Genomic DNA, 22,086 nt, shown 5'->3' on the forward strand with positions numbered 1-22,086 from the left:
TATGGAAAGCCTTTTGAGAGGTAGGATGGAATAATTAATTCCATCCAGCTGTGGATTAGACAAATTGATGAGTATCTCCATCATTGCAAAGCTACATAACATGTGAATATAATGTTACCACATCATAAAGCTTAAGGCTGAGAGTAAATGTTATGCAGAGTTTCAAATTCTTATTTCTTCCATTTTGTGTCTGTCTGTTTGTTTTTAAACACAAAACAGCCCTGGACTGAATAATATCTTGAGTCTGAGCAGAAGAAAGGCTGGCAAGATGAGCCTGGCTAAACTTAACTTCTTTATCTCCAGAACTTTTTAAGGTCACTTTCCTCAAATTGTTCCTTTCATCCACGGTTGGGAAAGCTATGGAAAAGCTACAGAAACCTCCTATCTTTCCCCCTTCTGTGTGAAAACCTCTATGGTATAGCATATGGTTAGGGTGACCATACATCTGGATCCCCCTGGACAAGTCCAGAAATGGGGGGGGGAATCCACCATCCGGGGAGGAAATTAATATTTTATTAAGGGATCCCCCTGAACTGGTCCAGGCCTTTTGTCTTGGCCAATGCCATTGTGCAGGCCAAGAAAATGCCCGAATTGGAGCGGGGGAAGGGCTTGAAGTACGCATTTCCGGTGCAACCAGAAATGGGTCATCCACCCCCTCCCAGCGCCAATCTAGCCTTCTTCTGGGCCGGTGCGATTGCACCGACCCAGCAAAAGGCCAATCTCAGCACTGGGAGGGCTGGAAGATGCATTCCCGGACTTCCGGGAACAGGTCCTCCAGCCCCAGTGCTGATTTAGCCTTCTGCTGGGCTGATATGGTACACCTCCATGGTAAAGTACAATTGCACAAATACACACATGGAAACAGTATTTTCTTTCACTTTCAGAAATAATGCTTCATTTTTCCTGCTCTAAAAATAAACTCGCCAAAAATGCTGTTTCTAAACAGAAACAAAACTAGAGCGTCATGATGTCATCTAAAGGACCTGTAAACAACCATGAGTAGGGAATGACTAGCGGACAATAAATGCCTCATGTAGAAAAGCTCCTTATCAAAGTGAACAATATCTCTAGGACTTAGCACCTTTTCATAACTCTCCTGTGTATCTGAGCATTATAATGGACCCTCAAGAAGATATGAAAATGTATGTAAAACATTCTCCCTAATCTGTGCCACTTCATAATCTACATATTGTACTACACTACAATAAATGGATTGATTGTTCTTGGCATTTTAGCCTCCTCTCCCATTATCTTCCTTAATTTTTAATATGCTTCCTGCCATAGAAGCCACTTTCCAAGAGTGTCCCTGGAGCATCTTAGGAAGCCATGCTGGAAGGTTCCTATCAGCTTCCTAGGATGCTCAGGGGTCACTCTAGGAATTAGGCTTCTATGGCAGGAACCAAGGAGCCTTTTCCTAGAGAGTTCTTTGCTCTCTTTTTGGGTCAATTGTGTTGAGGTGGCTGGGAAGGAGGTTTCAATACTGTGACATAGAACAGATGCTGATGCTGCAAGACCCTATTCTCAGATTAACTGTAGGACTATTAATCTGATATAATAACCACTTTGTGTATTAATTACATGTACAGTTTTTCATCTTATTTGTACTATGCTTCATGTAACATCAGATAAACAAAATTTTAGCCAGTGGCAAACACCAGAGTACAACCTCTGCATTAAATATGACATCTGAATGGCTACCATATCAAAGCTGCATCGTAAAACAGAACAGAATAACTTAGCTCCTCTTCTTCCATGAGACCTAACATACAAAAGCTTCCAAAGTCGCTTACCTCTGTAAAAATGGTGGCTTCTGCGAGCCTGATCTTCCACAGGATGGCCAATCCTTAATGATTGTTGCAATACAGGGAAACTCTCTGACTCTACACCCTGAGAAAAAGGAAAGAAATTTAAATGAAGCTTTAGTGTTTGAGCTCAGTTACTTATTACTATTATGTCTCCAATAACTAGTTTTCAAATTTGCCTGTTCAAGGAATCCCTTCCACATCAATGAAGGCTCTCCTGCATGTACTAGCAAACATAGATCACATGGGCGTAGGTCTGCTGGTGCAAAACCAACCCCTACACACAGCCTCCTTTTTAGAAGTGTCTCTGAACAACAAACACACCCAGGTATCATTAGGTACCAAACTCTGCATTACTAAACATTCAAAACTGACAGCATTGTTTTTCTTTTGTGCTAGGGCAACCTAACTGGGCACAATCCAGCAAAGGTAAGCACTTTTACTTCCCATCAATCTAGTTGTGATTCTTGGTCTAGTTTTATCTGTTTTTATTGATTGACATAATTGTACGATTTTATTGTTTATATTCATCCGTAACTTGCCACAAGTCTCTCCTACTGAAATCAGCAGAGTGTAGAATTGTTTGGCAATGGTGCCCCTCATTTTAAGTGTGTCAAGTTATCTTAGTTTACACCTGATGGGTAGTAAGCCAAGTTCTGATTATAAAACCTTTAGGTGGATTCCTGCATTGAGCAGGAGGTTGGACTCGATGGCCTTATAGGCCCCTTCCAACTCTACTATTCTATAATTCTATGACCCGGTTCGCACATAACGGTGTCACAGACATTTTGAATATTTAACCCCCGATTCGATAGTGTCTGGGTTCGGATGTGTTGTTGCACCTATGATTAACGTCTATGTTCAGACATCATATAGCAACTCCCAATGAGGGCCTGAATATTCCAAAAGGCTGCAGAATGTGCCTGGCACGTGCTAACAGCCCCTAAGAGTAAAGATTTCCTCTGGGATTTTCTTTAGTAAAAGAGAAGAAAACTCCTTCACCCTGATCTGTGTGAACAGGTGAAAACTCTTTCACCTAAGGGCATCTGTGAACAAGTTTCTGCTGCCTATCATTTGTAAGATCAGGAAGCAAAGGTATAAATTGGATGCAACTCCAACTGTGCCTTGGAATGCTCATTGAACGGCTGGTTCCTCTCTATCCTCACTACATTGCTTTCATTGAAATGCACATTTGAATATATGTCTCCATCCCCACCCTGAACAATTAGTCTTGCACAAATAGTACTTTTCCTGCAGCAACACTGAAGAGCATAATAAGGTCAAACGCTTGATATCACTTATCAGGAAGCGTCTTTGGTCTGCTTTTCTACAGAAGCTATCAAAAGTGCAGTGCCTTTCTGTTTATTCAGGCCATAGCTAGACGGGGCGAAATCCCAGGGTGATCCACATGATGCATAGGGGATCCCGGGATCAGGGAGGGATGATCCCCCTCTTGCCCCGGGATCTCGCCCTCCCCTTTAGCCCCAGTTTTTCCGCAGGCTTGGGCTGAGCCAGAGACCACGGAACGTGTGGCTGGGCGCCGCGGGTTGACCTGGCTCCTCGTGCTTCCTCGTGAAGAGCCAGGAGCCACTCAAGGGGCGTAGCACTCCTCAGGAGTGCTGCACCCATTGGGGGTAGGATGGGGGGGGGGAGCGGGGAAAATAATTTAAATTAAAAAAATTACTTACCTTTTGCGCACGAGCATTCGTGCGCTGCTGGTCCTTCAATAAATAAAAATTGGCTGGCACGGCGCCTCTCCTTCTGAGGTTGTCGTGCGTTGTGTGTAAACAGAGGAGGGATCTCACGATAAACACATCATGAGATCTTCCCTCCTCTGTCGCGTGCTAACAGGTAGGTCTAGCTAAGGCCTCCGTTAGGTCACTAAGCCCATTTAATTCTACCACCAACTGAAAAAAATGGAATAACCACAACTTCCAAAATGCATACATGTGGGAGCCAAAGTTATCAGATGCTTACAACCACAGAAATATGTGGGTTCAGATGTTTCAGTGCAGCAGCTGAGCCCGCTAGCAATCCACAGTGGGGTCCTGCCGGGAATATCACTGCATCCAGTTTTGGCACCTGTTCATAGATTTCCAGTCCCATGGTCCCCAGCCCTGACAGATAGACAGCGCTGTCTGCTCTGCAAAACCAAGCCAAAAGAAATATATTGATCGTCAACGAGGAGCAATATCCTGATTATTTGCTGCTAAAACAAACAAACAATCAAACAAACCTTAAAGTTAATCTTCATGAGCACATTGTTAAAGCAGTTGCAAATTCTACTGGGATCCAAATAACCTCTTATTGCTTTTATGTATAAGTATGCACAGTTCATGGATTCTAGTGCTTTTTGGATACTTGTATTGCTCTCATTTTTGAATATTGTCTTCATAAATGTACAAGCTGTACAAGGGCATAAGACACACTAAGCACTTTGAAAAATATCTGAAATTCACTGTACTGCTACTGAACATGTGATAAAATGTTACTGAGGGCCAGTTCTGACAGCACAAGTTACCCTGGATTCCCTTTTTCTGTAGAGTAACACAGAGTTTTGTGACTTTTGTGTACTTAAATTTGGTGTTAAATTTAAGTACCCAGGCCCTTCATGATCATACAGTATTTTATTATTACTCTGCAGTGCTTGTTTTATGGTAGAGTGCATTATGCACTGTGCAAATTCAACATTTATTTTGGGAGGTGTGCCATGTGCATATAAGAAATGTGTTATGATTATTTCCAGCCAATGGTATAAGTGGGAAAAATATCTTGCAAGTACTGTTAAGTCTTGATCTTATCAGCCCATTCCTTCCATCATTTATTGACATCCATTTAGTATTACCCCTTCTATCTTAAAAACAACAATGGCAACATCTCAGATATTATGTAATGTAGGAAAGCACCTCTGAGCATGTACAGAGTGTCTTTTCCTCACCAATGATCAACTGAACCCTGATCACACACAGATTTAAGGAGAGGGCTTCATTCCAGCATAGACATACAGCAGGGCTCTTATTTACTGCAAAGCCCTTGCACCTCTCCTTAAAAATTAAGTACCGTTGCCTCCTCCCTTTATAACATTCTAAGAATACAATGCATTAAAAAAAAAAAAACCAAGCAGCACACAACGCTTGTTATTTACAATAGAAATTCTTGTTCAACTGATAATCCTTGTGCCGATGTTCAATTCCTGAAAAGAACCCATTTATTTTCATTTCTAGTTGTAGAGCTAGGCGACTTTATATTAAGGGGAAATTGCGTTTCTTACCCACCGTGTTTGTGCTTCCTGCTTTTTTGCGCAATTGTTATGGGCTTAATTGCATGGACAGAGAGGGGTGACCATGTGGTTTGAACTGAATACTTCCCCTCTGTTCAGTTCCATTGAGACAACGCCATCTAGTGGCAAAAGATCCCACATTTTTCCAGATGCTACCATTTTAAAAGTGGCTCTTTTCATGACTGAATTTCCCATGGATGCTGCAGGAGTCATCCTGGTCATTCACGATGTCATTGAAAAGACCCACAAACTTTCATGAGCGGCCAATCACAAGCGTGCAATAAATCGCTAATTTAGTCAGAGAAAAAGTAACTTTGTTTCAAGTGTGACATAGAAGAGTGCTGGCACATACACATTCTTAAAATTACCGCAGACTACGTTAGTTGCAAATCACTGGAGTTGACGGGAATGACTGTATCTAGGAAGCAAACAGGATTGAAGTAACAGAAGGAAGACAGAGGGTATATCTGAACTCCAAACCTAGATTGGTTCTATGCAAGTTTAAGTGTTATGGCTTGCTGCAACTCCCCAAAGAATCTTGTAAGTTCTAGTTCGATGAATCTGCTGAGAATTCTTCATTGGAGAACTCTCGTCTCCTTGTAGTACTATAGTTCCCAAGATTCCCTGGGGAAACAAAACTACCATTAAGTCAAGTTAAGTCTATGATACAGATATGGCAAGTATCTCATTTTTTCCTCTCAGGAAGCTGTCTGGATAGTTTGGGGGCTAGTCTAAATTTTAACAAATCGACTGTATGGTTATATAGCCAACAATAACTTCAGCTGTGGCTTAGCAGAGAACGCTGGATTCTTTTGCTATTGCTCTTGGCTTGTCAAACCCTCTTTTGCTTTCTGCTCTTATTAAAAAAATGAAACAGAAAGGATAATGTTTTGAACCTCTCTTTCATTCCATTATGAGGACATAGTCAATTTTGCTTTTTAGGGTAGCAAGGAGTTTTCAGAAAACTACACCTTTCAGTTTAGCCTGTTGTGCAAATGTGAAGCAGATCAACACTGCATAGGTCTTTCCATGACCCAGAGAAAAATTTGATTCCTTAACCTCTGGCATGGAGGACTTCCCTGAAGGCTATAAAGAAGATTTATGGGGACCAAATTCTTAATAGGTAAAACTGTTTCAGTGAACAGATAATGAATATACATGAGGATACATGTTTTAAAGTGGGGATAACTATATCTGAGCTGGAAAATTTGGAAAGAGCTGTTTATAAAAGGTTATATTTCCTCAGTTTATTAACCTGCAGGATGAGGAATTAATGGGTTTTTATTTATTTTTTGGTACAAAATAGCATTTGGAAACTGTTTATTCCATTTGTTCCAGGACACTTATTATGTTATGCTCATGGCTGGCAGAAAGGAAAATATTCTAATCCCAAGGCATCTCAACTGTGACCCCTTATTGTGGCCAATGCATGCATTATATTTTCCACTCAGAGAATCACAAAAACAAATGACTTTCCCGCATTTATACTTGGAAATACTGCACTGCAGAATTCACATTTTGCTCATTCTTGCCTTTGGTCAAGCATCTGTGGTATCCTAGAGCTTCTCTACAAAGGCAATTTATTGCACACTCATGATTCGCAACTCAATAGATGATTGGGGGACATTTACATGGCACCATCAACCTCCAGGAAGTTGAAATCTCAGTTCAAAAAATATCAGAGATAATGCACTATTTAAAATTATTGTGGGATATTCCCAGTGTGTTAGGCCAGAGTTGCACTATAATAGAGCCACTAGATGGTGATGTTTTATTGAACTATACAGAGAATTGCTGAGAGGGGAAGTTTTCAATTACAAATCATGTGGTTGCTATTGGTCGCCATCTAAAGGAGCTTCAGTAAACATGGAAAAGACCCCAGAACAAGAAAGCCTGGGAAGGATGTGGGTTTTTGAGTGGTTTCTTCCTTGTTTAGTGCATATCATGGAGCTTACTAGGCCAGTAGCTCTAGTTACTAACAATAGTGTCAAGTCAAATCACAAAATGGTAACAGCTGTTTAATATAAGCATAAAGTTTTTGCTATATACTTATTCCATTATTTTGAGGATAATCCCTCGATTAAGGGAACTAAAGGTGGTACTTTAATGACCGCTGTCCGACAAGGTCAGTCAAATTCCCACACTACAATTTGTCCAAGTATAAAGATCGTCTTTCAGGTCTCTCAATAAAGTAAGTGACAGGATATGTGAGAAAAAGAAAATTAATCAGCTGGATAATTAGTTTGAACACACTGAGCCTAAAGCCAAATGAGAGCAAAAGTTCAAAAGCGGACTACTTTTGACCAATTTGGCATAAACGCAAATAAATTGCCATGGATTAAAACCCAAGCAAGGTAAAATGCATACAAAATAGTGAGCGCTTGTATTGAGCCAAATTCAACTTTGGGTGTTATATATGAAATATTCGCTTACTCTTCGAGATACAGGTAGCCATTTTCTTGTGCTAGCCTCCTGGCATGCAGCTGTGAATCTCTCATTGTAGAGCCATAGGAAATGACCATGGCACCATAGTCGCGGCACATTTTAACTCTAGCTGGCAAGGTGCTGGTAGACATGATGACAAACACAGGAATTTGGTGCTCCGAGGCGTGAAATGCTACTGCCATGGAGAAGTTACTGTCTGAGGCAACGATCACGCCTTTTCTTTGCTGATCCTGCAGAACATGAACCATAAGAGAAACAAGATAGTAGCCAATAACTATCCTTACTTGGAGACCAAGGGCTGAATTGATTCTGGCCATGTATGTCGGGGGCCACATGCCAGTAGTGCGTGGGGTGAGAAAAAACTAGTGACGGTATGCCGTCTCAGTGGGTTCAGACCTTATTCAGTCACACACACACATACTCATGCGTACATACACGCATAGTCACACATGACTGTTCCTCCACTGCAATCAGGCTTTTAAAATGGGTGGCAATGGAGGTTTTTTAAAAGCCTGATTTATTTATTTATTACATTTTTTTATACCGCCCTATAGCCGAAGCTCTCTGGGCGGTTCACAAAACTTAAAACCATGAAGAGCGTAATAAAACAACCAGCAATCTAAAAACATAAATAGAAAATACAATATAAAAAGCACAACCAGGGTAAAACCACACAGCAGAAATTGATACAGGTTAAAATATGGAATTAAAACAGCAAAGTTTAAATTTAAGTTAAATTAGGGGTTAAAATACTGAGAAAATAAAAAGGTCTTCAGCTGGCGACGAAAGGAGTACAGTGTAGGCGCCAGGCGAACCTCTCTGGGGAGCTCGTTCCACAGCCAGGGTGCCACAGCAGAGAAAGCCCTGATTGCAGAGAGAGAGGGCCAATTTTGTGGGGAGGAGTCACAGCGTTGGAGACTCCACTCCCCTATTCTGTGACACACACCCTGAAAATGCCCACCATGCTGTAATTAATCTTCAAAGACCTCCATTGACACCACTGAAGGCAGTGGGGGAGGGGCAATGTGGTGTAGTGGCTAGAGTATTGGACTGGGAATCAGGAGATCTGGGTTCTAGTCCCCACACTGTCATGGAAACCCACTGACTGGCCTTTGGGCCAGTCACAGACTCTCAGCCCAATCTACCTCACAGGGTTGTTGTTGTGAAGATAACATGGAGAGGAGGAGGAGGAGGAGGAGGATTATGTACACTGCCTTGGATTACTTGGAGGAAAAAAGGCTGGATATAAATGCAATAACAGAATAAATAAAAAATATATATTTCAAGGGGGTCCACAGGGTTGGCCTATAAATTAGCCCTTGCCTCCCCAACAGTGACCCCCAATACACCCAATGCTGTAATTAGGCTTTTAAAAGCCTCCATTGTCACCTATGAAAACAACAGAATGAAATTTAATAGGGATAAATGCCAAGTTCTACATTTAGGAAATATAAACCAAAGGCACAGTTACAAGATGGGGGATACTTGGCTCAGCAATACTAGAAACGAGAAGGATCTTGGAATTGTTGTAGATCGCAAGCTGAATATGAGCCAACAGTGCGATATGGCTGCAAGAAAGGCCAATGATATTTTGGGCTGCATTAATAGAAGTATAGCTTCCAAATCACGTGAGGTACTGGATCCTCTCTATTCGGCCCTGGTTAGGCCTCATCTAGAATATTGCGTCCAGTTCTGGGCTCCACAATTCAAGAAGGACGCAGACAAGCTGGAGCGTGTTCAGAGGAGGGCAACCAGGATGATCAGGGGTCTGGAAAAAAAGCCCTATGAAGAGAGACTGAAAGAACTGGGCATGTTTAGCCTGGAGAAGGAAAGATTGAAGGGAGACATGATAGCACTCTTCAAATACTTAAAAGGGTGTCACACAGAGGAGGGCCAGGATCTCTTCTCGATCCTCCCAGAGCGCAGGACACGGAATAACGGGCTCAAGTTAAAGGAAGCCAGATTCCAGCTGGACATAAAACTTCCTAACTGTTAGAGCAGTACGACAATGGAATCAGTTACCTAGGGAGGTTGTGGGCTCTCCCACGCTAGAGGCCTTCAAGAGGCAGCTGGACAACCATCTGTCAGGGATGCTTTAGGGTGGATTCCTGCATTGAGCAGGGGGTTGGACTCGATGGCCTTGTAGGCCCCTTCCAACTCTGCTATTCTATGATTCTATGATTCTATGTATCTGGCTGAACCAAAGTTAATGAAATAGTTCTTCATCTGGATGCAAGCTTCCAAAGACTTCCTTAGAGTCTATCCCAATGGCTCAATCCCTCTGAAAACATCTATTTGGGCCCAGCAGTGTTAGGGCAGCAGGGGCTATCCATAAAAGCCTCGTGGTGGCTGCATAGTGGCGTTGCCTGGGTTATATGACGCAGCAGCCACCTCGCAGCCACTGCAGAGCTTAATGAAGCAGTGCTTTGGAAAAGTCAGGGACTTACCATGACTTTTCTTGCCGGAGCGAGGTCACTATGGCTCTTCCAACGTCTGACCTCACTCCAGGGTCGTGCCGGGGGTGTTCCTGGGTGGAAGGTGACCTCCAATTAGTCACCAGAACTTAGGAGAGGGCAGGGGGTGGGCCTGGAGAGCTGAATGGCCACCAGAAAGCTTGTGTTTCCTCCTCCAATGAACATTTCTTGCAGCCACCCCACAACAGTGATACCACAGGGTTTGCCAACACAGCACCATGAAGGAAGGTTCCAGATCAACCTTGTTTTAGATTATACACTTTTGTACCAGAAAAGGGTGACAGCAAGAAAAAAGAGGTTGCATAGCCAATGAGACAGGGAGAGACAGGTTGTTGTTTTTCCCTTGCCCCTGTTCTTGTGCCTTTAAGCACAGGCTGACATACATCAGTGTAGGAGGTGAATCATTTTCCTTTTCTCCATGCCCAGAAAAGCTCTGCCAGCTTAGAGTTTCATTACACCAGCGTTATAGTGGGCCATCACTGCGAATTGCATGCAAAGGACTCAGAAGTTTTCCACCTTATAATCTGCTTTGATTGTGAAGTGCTCCCGTGCATCCTGCCTTAATTGTGCTTCAAAGCCAAAAGATTCACCGCATTTAGCCCCTACTTTCTGAGCGTATCTTCTGAGCGCCGCTGGGGCGCAGGAGCAGGATTTTAAAGAAATGCTTACATCTGCGTAAGCTTTAAAGATAAAGACACCAAAATTGGCACAGTAATAGATCTTAGGGAGAGCTTTAAGCATACCAAATTTGAATTGAGTTAGGTCATCTGTTGATTTTTTATGATTTTTTACATTTCCCCCCTTAAACTCACTTCCTGGTATGCAAAGGATCGCTGTCGCCTGGTAGCAAAAACAACAACCACCGTGAAAGCTTAGCACTACGGGGATAATCCGAGGGAAGCAGGTACGTGGGATGAAGCTCCAAAACTTCTGTAAATTAGTTGCTAAAAGCACAAAAGCAGGGTCAGTCAAAACGGAAGGCTGGAACAGAAGAGGGTCAGGGCTCTGACAACTGAAAGGCCTTTGTAGAACAGGCATGGGCCACTGGTGCAGTAGAGTAGCAGAGTACGGGGCTCTCTTTGGAAACCCTAGTTCAAATCCCCGTTCAGATACAAAGCCTGTAGGGAGGCCATTGGTAAGTTACTCTCAGCTTGGGCAATACTGTGGAAAGGTGATAAATTCTTGAGCGGGAAGGCACTATCTCTCAGGCTAGCAAAGCTTATCTCACAGGTTCGTAAATTTAGTAAACAGCCACATCACTCTGATGCTCAAATGTTGCTCCACTGGTTTTCCTACCTGTTGTAAAGACATCAGAAGGTAAAGCACACCCCGCTCCTTCACAGATCCTGTGTACTGAAGGAACTCTTTCTTTAGATATATGTCCATTCCATACTGCTTTGAAAGCCTAGAATACTGAAAACAAAGGGACATCCTTAAGTTACTTTGGTGAGCCATGCTTCCCCACCAGCATGTACCTACGTTAGACATTTATATCACAGTCTGAATGAAAAAGAGAAACAACCAAGGGCCTTGCTAGACGAGGCTTTAGCCCAGTGCAAGCCCTGGGGTCACCCCTGTGTGTCCAGATGTATCCAGGGTATCCCGGGCTCAGGCAGGGGTGAACCCTCCCTGGGCCCAGGGTAACCGGCACCGCTTCTGGCCCAATTTTTCCTGCGGTCTTGGGCTGAGCCCAAGACCACAGGCATGTAGCCAGGTCCGTCGCTTTTCCCGGCTACCGCATTTACTCCAGAGTAGCCAGGAAAAGTGGCGGATGGGCACGCTGCAGCCATCAGGGCTACGGTGGGGATATGGGGTGGATGGGAATCGTAGCCTACGAGACATGGGGAGTGGGTATAGTGGAATTGCATGAGGGTTGTATAATGGCATTCAGAAAAATACAAGACCTTACTTATTAGGGGGGAAATGTGATAATGGTTGCAAAGTACGGGAGAGGCTCTGGAGGAGGAGGATATTGTGTAACGCACCTGCAAACTACTGTGAATAAGGAATAACGAGCACACAATAAAAAACCTTGTGTACAAAGGCTCTCTGCCGGTGCCAGGCAAAGATCTTTCTATTTTCCCAGATTTTTAACTTTTAACCTCTGGAGGAACTGTTTTACTAGTGATTCTTATCCTGGTGTACATTAATTGTCGTATTTTTATATTGTTGTTTTCTATTTGATTTATGTAAACCATCCTGGATTTCTTTTTACATTGAAGGGCAGGGTGTACATTCATAAAGAACAGAAAAGAGTATAAAATCTACACATGTTGGCCAGGTTTACAGAGGTTTATCGTTGCCTTACAGAAACTGAGTGCACACAGTAAAAAAAACCCCACCAAAACACTCTTCTGTGGCTACACTTTATAGGGAAGATTGGTAGTGATAGGTAATCTGTCTTTCAGGTTTTCTTCTCTGCCATTACCAGTCTTCTAATTGAGGAACCACATTTAGCCCCTGAAGAACCCCAAATGTTTTCTAGAATTCAAGTAGTTGAGCTCAAGCTGTCCACTGCTTTACAGTTTGGATTTAGGGGTTAAATCCAGGCTGAGGAAAATAAAATTCTACAAAACTCCAAGGTACCCATTTTGTTCTGGGATTATGTCACCAAAACTATTTTGGCTAGCAGGACACACTAGATAGACTTTTTGTGTTCTCCCACACACAGGTCTCCAATTACGATCTGTGCACACAGACATGGCACATCTGCATGTATTTCTACATGCTCCCTCTCAGGAACATGTGTAGACACATTCTAATTTATTTATATTTGCATTTAAATATTGTCACTCACCACCTTCCTTAATCTTATGTGAAACAACAAAGTAACTTCAATATGAAGTGTAAAAGGGGAGTTCACGTGGTCACCCATCAAGGTGTTCAGAGAATGTGGGGGGGGGGGAGGCTAGCCCTCCCCTTCCTGAAACTACCAGTAGTCACACAACCTGCCATCCACATGTTCAGTGAATGCAAGAAGGGACTCTATGCATGTACCAACATATGTTCATAGAGCTTCTCAATGCAAGACGTTTGAAGATAAAGTTGTTCAAATCAGTCGGACACCATACTGAATGTAGTTCCATTAGTAGAGGTGGCTAGAACACTGTCTGGCTCAGTTTTATTGGATGAGTTTCAGACAAGGGGCTTGGCCAAGTTTGGTCTACTACTTGTATGCTTGATCCTTGGCTTCTACATCTAATATGAAGGGGATATCCGCGCCCTGAGAGAGGGAGTAGTGCCAGCCTCTTTAAAGGAGGTGGTAATTAGGCCACTCCTGAAAAAGCCCGACTTGGGCCTCAATGATGTTAACAACTATAGACTAGTAACCAACACTGGGCAAGATGCTTGAGCAGGTGGTTGCTGGTCAACTCCAGGCAATCTTGAAGAAAACTAATGATCAAGACCCTTTTCAATCGAGTTTCAGGCCTGGTTTTGAAATGGAAACTGCCTTGGTCGCCCTGTGGGATGATCTTTGCAAAAGCGAGAGACGGGAAGTAAGACCTGTTGATTCTCTTGGAACTCTCAGTAGCTTTTGATGCCGTTGACTATGATATATTTTAGGATAGATTTTATGGGTTGGGAGTGTGTTACAGTGCCTCCACTTCTAGTTGGATGGCCAATTCCAGAAGGTGCTGGTGCTGGGAGATTATTGCTCTGTGCCTTGGCAGCTATGCTATGGGCTTCTACAGGGCTCTATTCAATTCCCCATGCTGTTCAACATCTACATGAAACCACTGAGGGAGATTATCTGAAGGTGTGGTCTGAGGTGTCATCAATATGTGGATGACACCCTGCTCTATTTTTCCTTTTTATCGAATCCAGGTGAGGCAGTGGCTGTCTGAATCAGTGCCTGGGCTCAATATTAGACTGGATAAATAAACTGAGGCCGTAGCTAGACCTAAGGTTTATCCCAGGATTGTCCTGGGGTCAAACTTGTTCATCTAAGTGCCACTCAGGGCATCCAGCGCTCAGGCAGGGACAAACCCGGAATGATCCTGGGATAAACCTTAGGTCTAGCTACAGCCTGAGACTCAGTCCAGACAAGACAAGATGAAGGTACTATTAGTGGGTGGATTGTCTACCTGGCTAAGAGATGTTCAACCTGTTCTAGAGGGGGTTGCACTCTCCTTAAAGGGTCAGTTTTGTAGTTTGGGGGTGCTCTTGGATCCAGCATTGTCACTAGAAGCAGAGGTGGACTTGGTGGCATGGAGCACCTTTTACCAGCTTAGGCTTTTATACCAACAACATTGTTATTTGGACAGAGATAGTTTAGCTACTTTTATCCATGCTATGATAATCTCTTATCTGGATCACTGCAATGTGTTAGATGTGGGGTTGCATTTGAAAATGGTCCAGAAACTTCAGCTGGTCCAAAACAGAACAGCAAGATTGTTTACAGGGACTGGCAAGCGTGATCATATTATGCCAGTACTTTTCCATCTGCATGGGAACCCCCCACCAAAGGATGTGAGGTGGGTGTCTACTAAGAAGATGTCCTTTTCTTGGATTCCTGCATCCAGCAAGGGGTTGGACTTGATGGCCTTATAGGCCCCTTCCAACTCTACTATTCTATGATTCTATGATTTTGTTGTGGCACCCAGGTTGTGGAATGAGCTTCTCAGAGGGGCTCACCTTGCATCTACATTGTGCTCTTTTCAGCAGGCGAAGACCTTATTTTCCCAAGCATTTTAGTCTTTCAGATTCTGTTGTTTTATTTTAAATCTTGTACTCCTGCTAGGTGTTATTTATATTTATATTTTATACTACAGTTTTAAACATTTATGTTGTATTTTATCATGTTGTATTTTATGGTTTTAATTCTTATGAATCACCTAGAGAGCTTTGGCTATTGGGCAGTATAGAAATGTAATAAATAAATAAATAAAGTGTGTGTGTATGTGTGGGGGCATAGTTGGCCCAGAATCTCCCTTTTGTGGTGGACCTCTGTACTTGCACAGAGCTTTTTCTCACATGCGCTGAATTGTGTGTGTGTATGGGGGGGGGGGGGTTGCTAGGCCCCAGCAAGGATAACCTACACAGCCCCATAAACACCCCCACCCATTTTTAAACACATGAGGTTGGCTGTATGAACCATAAAGAAAGGAAATAATCCTTTTCCTCATAGGCAGAGGCAGGAAATAACCTCAAGGAAAGTTATGAGCAGTCTCTTTAAGCAACCCTACACATATCTATTAAGGCTCTTCCAGATGGAGTTGTTGTAATGGAAGAACTGCAGGCCCATGGCTCAACCAGCCAGATGTCACCTGAGCAAGCATTCCCATTGCTGAGGAATCACTGTTAACCAGCTGCAAAACCCCAAATGCAAACTCTCAAGTGGTTTCCAGCTTTTGTGTAGTTTTCCCCCCATTCTAAAAGGCTGAGACCTCTTTCCTAAGGCTTACTGGCTGAAAGAAATTCAAGCTGAAATATGCTGATATTTTGGGCCCTCTATCCCGCTCCCCACTGGACTGCAGCTTCTCCAAAATGGAACTCAGCCCTTAGGCTGAAAGAGTGTCAGTATCTGCCCTGCTGCAGAGGATTTGCAGGACCCGGGCCCAGTGTTGGGAGCTGTCCTGCTGCGGAGTATTTGCAAGATTCAGGCCCACTGCCAGCAGCACTCCTGGGTGGGCTGATGTAGACCAGCTGGGAGCAGCTAGGGAAAGGGCTATATAAGACCAGCATGCCCACTCAACCCTTTGCCTCAGCAAAGTGTGTCTTGGATCTGCTGTAGCCCGTTCATACTCCTTGTGACTCTGGACCTTGCTCTGCCTGAACCTCTGTTTCAGCGAGACCACGTCTCTTGCCTCTGGCCCTGCTGCTCTTGGACTTGGAGCCGGACCCTTGCTTGCCCTCAGACCACATTTCTGGTTTCCGCCACTGCTCGAACTCAAGTTTGCCTTTGGACTCTGAACCCTGCTATTCCTGGACTCTGCCTTTGCCCTGCTCAAACTTTGTGTACCGTTGGACTCTGAATCCTGCTATTCCTGGACTCTGCCTTTGCCTCTGGCCCTACTTGGACTTTGCGTACTCCAGGAATCATAGAATCATAGAATCATAGAATAGCAGAGTTGGAAGGGGCCTACAAGGCCATCAAGTCCAACCCCCTGCTCAATGCAGGAATCCACCTAAAGCATCCCTTTAGGACTCTGAGCCTTGCTCATTCCGGGACTTTGCTCTAGTCTCTGGCCCTGCCACCCCTGGCTAGTATTATTAAAGGAAGGCCTTCTGTTACACTTTAGCTTTCCCGGGTCCCGGCGGCCCAGCCCTCAAGTCCGGCTGCCCACGCCTTGGATCATTACAAAGAGGTTCTGCAACCCTGGGCTAATAGAAGCTCATTTTGACACGCAATTCTGTTTTCACAAAACATACGTACTTTGTCCATAAAAAGATTTCTACTTATTGCAAGTATTGCTCCTAGAATATTTAAATAATCCATTAAACCATGAATGTTTGAGGATGCTATAGCAGGGTACAAGCTGGCTGCAGCACAGGGTGAGCAAGTGGAACCCGTTCTGATTTGACTGGAAGAGGCCACTTCCAACGTAAGCAACACCACACTGTTTTCTCAGTCAGCACCCCAAGCAGGATAAAACACTTTGAAAATGTTTTGAAGACCGTATAGGGAGTGTGTCATGGCCCCCAACAGTTGTCAAAACTGTTATAAACCATTTTAAAGCAGTAGTGTAGATCCTGTCTTAGGCCGTAGCTAGACTTAAGGTTTATCACAGGATTGTCCAGGGGTCAAACCTGTTCATCTAAGTGCCACACAGGGCATCCAATGCTCAGGCAGGGACGAACCCGGGATGATCCTGGGATAAACCTTAGGTCTAGCTACAGCCTTAGATACTCAGAGACAAGGGGAAATCATATCTCAAGCACACACTGATCAGAGACCAATCTGAGAAGGTCCAATTCTGAGAAGGTAAGCAGCGTAGCTAAAAAAAAAAAGCCAACCTGTGTAAACAAAGCGAGAGGAAGGAACTATCTGGAATCACTAGCTTCAAACTTGTCTGAAATAACCCGTGCCTTGTGTATGTGAGCTTAAAGCAAGGCTACAATCTCACTCCACTAAAACCAGCGGCATGTTTCACAAGTAAATGATTTCCAGGATGCTGTGGAGAGTTAACTAGACTTAACTGTGAAACAATATCATACCATACAGGGTGTTTTTTGGACTCCACACTGGATTTTGAAAGCTGCTGCGCTGATATCTTCAAATCTAATAAATTTATTGTTGGTCGGCAAGCGAATCCTATCTGGACGGATGACCGAGTCTCTTAGCAGTTCCTCGTTATGGCTAATTATCTTCATTTCCCATGTCTTCACTCCCCCATTTAAGTAATCTTCCTCGCCAAAATCTTTCAGTCTTTCAGGATTGATGGAAGGTGGCCGTTGCCCAATATGGCCATTTCTTATGGGGCCATCCTTGCAGCAATGAAGTCCACAGTGTGGGGGAGCATCTAGTTTTCTCACTTTACATTCACCCCTAAGGAGAAAGGATAGAGACAGAGAAACGTGTTATGGAACATCAACCAAGTTAAAACTTACCATACATCCAACACCTGAATTTCACTTGCATTCTTTGTACATTCATGTGCCACAGCGCACACACAGGCAGGGAGGGAGACAGCCTGTTTGGTTGCAAGAGATGGCTAAACTCATGAGCAAATTTAGGAATGAATTAAGGAACAGGGGGGGAAAGTGGGGAAGAGAATACCCTATTTCTTCGATTGTAAGACACACTTTTTTCCCCATATAAACATCTCTAAAAATAGGGTGCGTCTTAGAATCGCGGGTGTGTCTTACGGGTTTTTTTTCTGTTGGTGGTACTGAAATTAGTGTGCGTCTTACAATCGATGGCGTCTTACAGTCGAAGAAATACGGTACATCATGTTTTCAAGTGCAAAGTGGGACGCATGGTGGAGTGGTGGTGGTGATACCAACCGTCATAGGAAGCTTCCTTTTACTGAGTCAGACCATTGGTCCATCTAGCCCAATATTGTTGACACTGACCAGCAACATCTCTGGAGGTTTTCAGCCATGATTCTTCCATCACCCTACCTGGAGAAGCCAGGGATCGGACCTGGGACCTTCTGCATGCAAAACCTGTGCTCCGTCACACTGAGCTATGCCCCCTCCCATCATATCAGGTTGGTCACCAGTACATCTAGGGGTGAGCGTATTACCCCAACATTAAAGTCACTCCACTGGCTGCCAATTAGTTTCCGGGCAAAGTACAAAATGTTGGTCATTACCTTTAAAGCCCTAAATGGTTTGGGTCCAGGTTACCTACTGGATCGCCTTCTCCCATACAGTCCACCCCGCACACTCAGGTCCTCTGTGGAGAACATACTTCAGTCAGCCAAAACTAGGCTGACATCAGTTTCCCAGAGGACCTTTTCTTCTGTCGCCCCCAGATTGTGGAACGGCCTGCCAGAGGAGATTCGTAAAATTAACTCTCTGTGTGATTTTAAGGCAGCTTTGAAGACTAGCCTTTTCCGGCAGGCCTATCTAGATCAATGTAAAATCAATAATTTTTAAGATGTATTGATTCTGTACTAATGTTGTTCCCGGCCTTGATCCAAAGGGAGAGGCGGGTAAGAATTATTATTATTATTATTATTATTATTATTATTATTATTATTACAAGTGGCAAGTTAAAAGTATATTCTAAGAGCATTACCAAGAGAAGCATTACCATTCATTTTAAATATGCATAGTCAATCAGCTTGCCCAGCTGCGGATTATCTTCCTCTATTGTAAGTGCTCCAGGAACTTCATGGCCTGACTTGGGGCAGAACTACATATCCTGCATCAATATTGCATAGCTGTTGCCTCTCCTATGCAAATCAGGGCCAGAAGAGCATGGCAAGCAGATAAAAGGTGTGGGTCAGAGGACCCTCCCCAGTTCTTTTCTCCACGGTTCCTTTTCTCCCAGCCCAGGTTCGAGACCCATGTTTGAGATGGGTGGGGAGAAGTTGAACACACAAAAAGGGAAAGTGTGGGGGAGTGAGAATCACTGTTCTGCAAATCAACTTCTCCTGGCCATGCTATGCACAGGAGAAGAAGCAGCAGCCGGCCTTTGGGGATATGACACCAAGGCAGAACATGTAATGTGTTATTGGGACTAAGTGCACTCAGTTCTTTATTTATGTACAGAAGGGTACAGGGAGTGCAACGTCAGCTTCCACAACTAAAAGGAAGAATGAAAACTCTGGATTAACCAAGCCTGGCATTGATACTTCTGCCTTGCCTGGTCTGTTAGTCTTTTACAGAAAAAATAACAAACAGTCTTGTGGCAACTTAAACACTAACAAATTTATTCTGCCATGAGCTTTCATGGACCATAGCCCACTTCAACAGATGCATGGCATATTATAGTGAATTTCAGATTCAGAGCGGGGGTGGAATTATAAAGAATTATGTCAGAAGAATACGTTCCTACATTTTCTTCATTAAATATTTGCTGCATTTAATTCCCTTCTGACCTCACCGTTTACAATTCCCACCCTGCGAGGACGTGGGCTATAGTCATGACAGCTTATGATGGATTAAAATTTGTTAGTCCTTAAGATACCACCAGATTCTTTGTAGAGGCTTGATGGACCAATGGGCTAAATCAGTGAATTGCAACTCCATATCTTGATGAATAACACCAACGAGGTAAATCTGAGGTGATGAAAATTAGAGGGAAAAGCTGGGTGATTATTCAGCCAGGCCACGATGGTGCTAGTCTATCTGGTCCCAACCACACCATTCCGTTACATCACTGCTATATTATCAAAACGTGACCAAGACTTAACGCTTCCCACATTTGATAGTATGGCCACAGCTAGACCTAAGCTTTATCCTGGGATCATCCAGGGTTCACCCCTGCCTGAGCACTGGATCCCCTGTGTGTCACCTAGATGAACAGGTTTGACCCCTGGACGATCCAGGGATAAACCTTAGGTCTAGCTATGGCCTAAGTCATAGAATCATAGAATAGCAGAGTTGGAAGGGGCCTACAAGACCATCGAGTCCAACCCCGTGCTCAGTGCAGGAATCCACCCTAAAGCATCCCTGACAGATGGTTGTCCAGCTGCCTTTTGAAAGCCTCTAGTGTGGGAAAGCCCACAGCCTCCCTAGGTAACTGGTTCCGTTGTCATACTGCTCTAACAGTCAGGAAGCTTTTCCTGGTGTCCAGCCGGAATCTGGCTTCCTGTAACTTGAGCCCATTATTCCGTGTCCTGCACTCTGGGAGGATCGAGAAGAGATCCTGGCCCTCCTCTGTGTGACAACTTTTCAAGTATTTGAAGAGTGCTATCATGTCTCCCCTCAATCTTCTCTTCTCCAGGCCAAACATGCCCAGTTCTTTCAGTCTCTCTTCATAGGGCTTTGTTTCCAGACCGCTGATCATCCTGGTTGCCCTCCTCTGAACACGCTCCAGCTTGTCTGCGTCCTTCTTGAATTGTGGAGCCCAGAACTGGATGCAATACTCTAGATAGGCATAGCCATGCTCACTGTTACCATTCACCCCTACTCCCCAACACAAACACACACACCAGGATAGCACAACACAGAAGTGTTTACTGGCAAAATCAGGCAGGTCAACACACCACCATCAACCCCAAAGCTGAAAGGCACCAAGAGGCCAGTGACAGATCCCAGCTGGGTCTTCCCATCTGTGGTCAAAAGCCAAACCAGTTTCCCTCTGTTGCTGTCCACTTTGGAGAAGGGCTTGAGTGCATCGAGCTCAGTCTATACCCATTCCAAAACAGAATGGATTTGTGACGGGGAGCCATGTTAATCCATTGTAGCAAAACCCGCATTCTGGTTGTTTAACACATGGTTATATTAATAAACATTCTAGTGGGAGCAAAAGGAAAGAAAAATCAAGAGATAGTGGCAGGCGAGTCATAGTTCCATGCAGAATACATAGTCATTCAAATATTTTGAGCAGAGGGGTGGAAGCCATGCCCATTAGGTGGAAGCCGTGCCCATTACAGCCACAGGTTGCAGTACTGGTGTTTTCTGCCCTCTGGACAGAACCCTGCTGAGAGCAATCTCCCCCATCAGATCCACCTTCCAGCCCAGACAAAGAGCACCATCAGACGAGTGGATTTTCGTGTTTCTTCTTCTGCTGTCCCACAATTGCTACGGTCTCTTTACACTGGGAGAGAATGAGGAAGCAGCAACGACCACATGGCCCATTCAGGGGCCGTTTATATATTGCGCCACTTTTCTTGCACACAGCAGGAAATAAAAGAGGGCTATTTTTCAATGGAAAAATAAGTGGAAGGAGAGGGAGGCATGTAGGAGGCGTCGTCTAAAGGACTCGCGAACATCCGTAAGTGGGCAGTAGCGAGCGTGCGATAAAACACTCGTTCGTTGACACTCAAAAGCAGCATAACAGCCCAGTGAGGATAATGGGTTTTTCCCCCCTGGGGGCTGCTGTGCTTCCTGTTTCTTGGCCCGATTGCTATGAGCTCATTACACCAGAGGAGAGGGGTGACAAGTCAGAAGATCCTGCTGTTTCCCGGGGTTCTTTTAAGGGTTTGATTTGAGGGAGCGCCCTCCCTCCCTGGCATGTGTGCAAAGGAGGGAAGGGGAAGTCTTGTTTTTGTGGGTTAACTTGTGCTCGAAGCACTCAGGAAAGTCAGGAGTTCTGATTCAATGTAAGATTGTGCTGCAGATCTGCATTAATTTGGGAATAAGCCCCATTGAACACAATGGGACTTACTTCTGAGTAGACATAAGACCCTCAACACACTTACTTGAGAGTAAGCCCCATTGAACTTAAAGGGGTGCTTTTGCTGGGGTGGGGGGATCAGATCTGCCTCCCTTCGTTGCAGGGAAGCATTTTGCCCTCCCCCCCCCTCGATTGCAGCTAGTTCATAGCGCGATGCCAGCTTTACACACAGCCAATATCGCAACCATTAGGGTTTTTTTCCAGCTTACCTCTGATATATTTTCAAACGGAATAAGGGGGTTAGGATCACCAGAAAATGTCCTGGCTGTTGACAACGTCATCAAAAGGACCCGCAAACTTCCTTGAGTGGCCAATCACGAGCGTGCTTTATTTTGCTCATGGGAAGAAGGC

The 22,086-nt window shown here is 44.2% G+C and overlaps 1 protein-coding gene across 2 annotated transcripts in view; it reads right to left on the bottom strand.

Moving 5' to 3' along the window:
• LOC134402296 (L-threonine ammonia-lyase-like) overlaps positions 1-22,086 on the bottom strand; it is a 39,338-nt gene that overhangs the window by 11,259 nt on the left and 5,993 nt on the right. For both annotated transcript variants that reach the window (XM_063131679.1, XM_063131677.1), the window contains exons 3-7: positions 17,160-17,490; positions 11,298-11,414; positions 7,516-7,757; positions 3,780-3,945; positions 1,791-1,887 (exon numbers count right to left, since the gene is read on the bottom strand). In XM_063131679.1, the coding sequence (XP_062987749.1) occupies positions 1,791-1,887; positions 3,780-3,945; positions 7,516-7,757; positions 11,298-11,414; positions 17,160-17,490 (953 nt within the window). The remainder of the gene's footprint in view (positions 1-1,790; positions 1,888-3,779; positions 3,946-7,515; positions 7,758-11,297; positions 11,415-17,159; positions 17,491-22,086) is intronic.

The sequence above is a fragment of the Elgaria multicarinata genome, chromosome 8 (genome assembly GCF_023053635.1).
Source record: "Elgaria multicarinata webbii isolate HBS135686 ecotype San Diego chromosome 8, rElgMul1.1.pri, whole genome shotgun sequence".
NCBI lineage: Eukaryota > Metazoa > Chordata > Lepidosauria > Squamata > Anguidae > Elgaria > Elgaria multicarinata.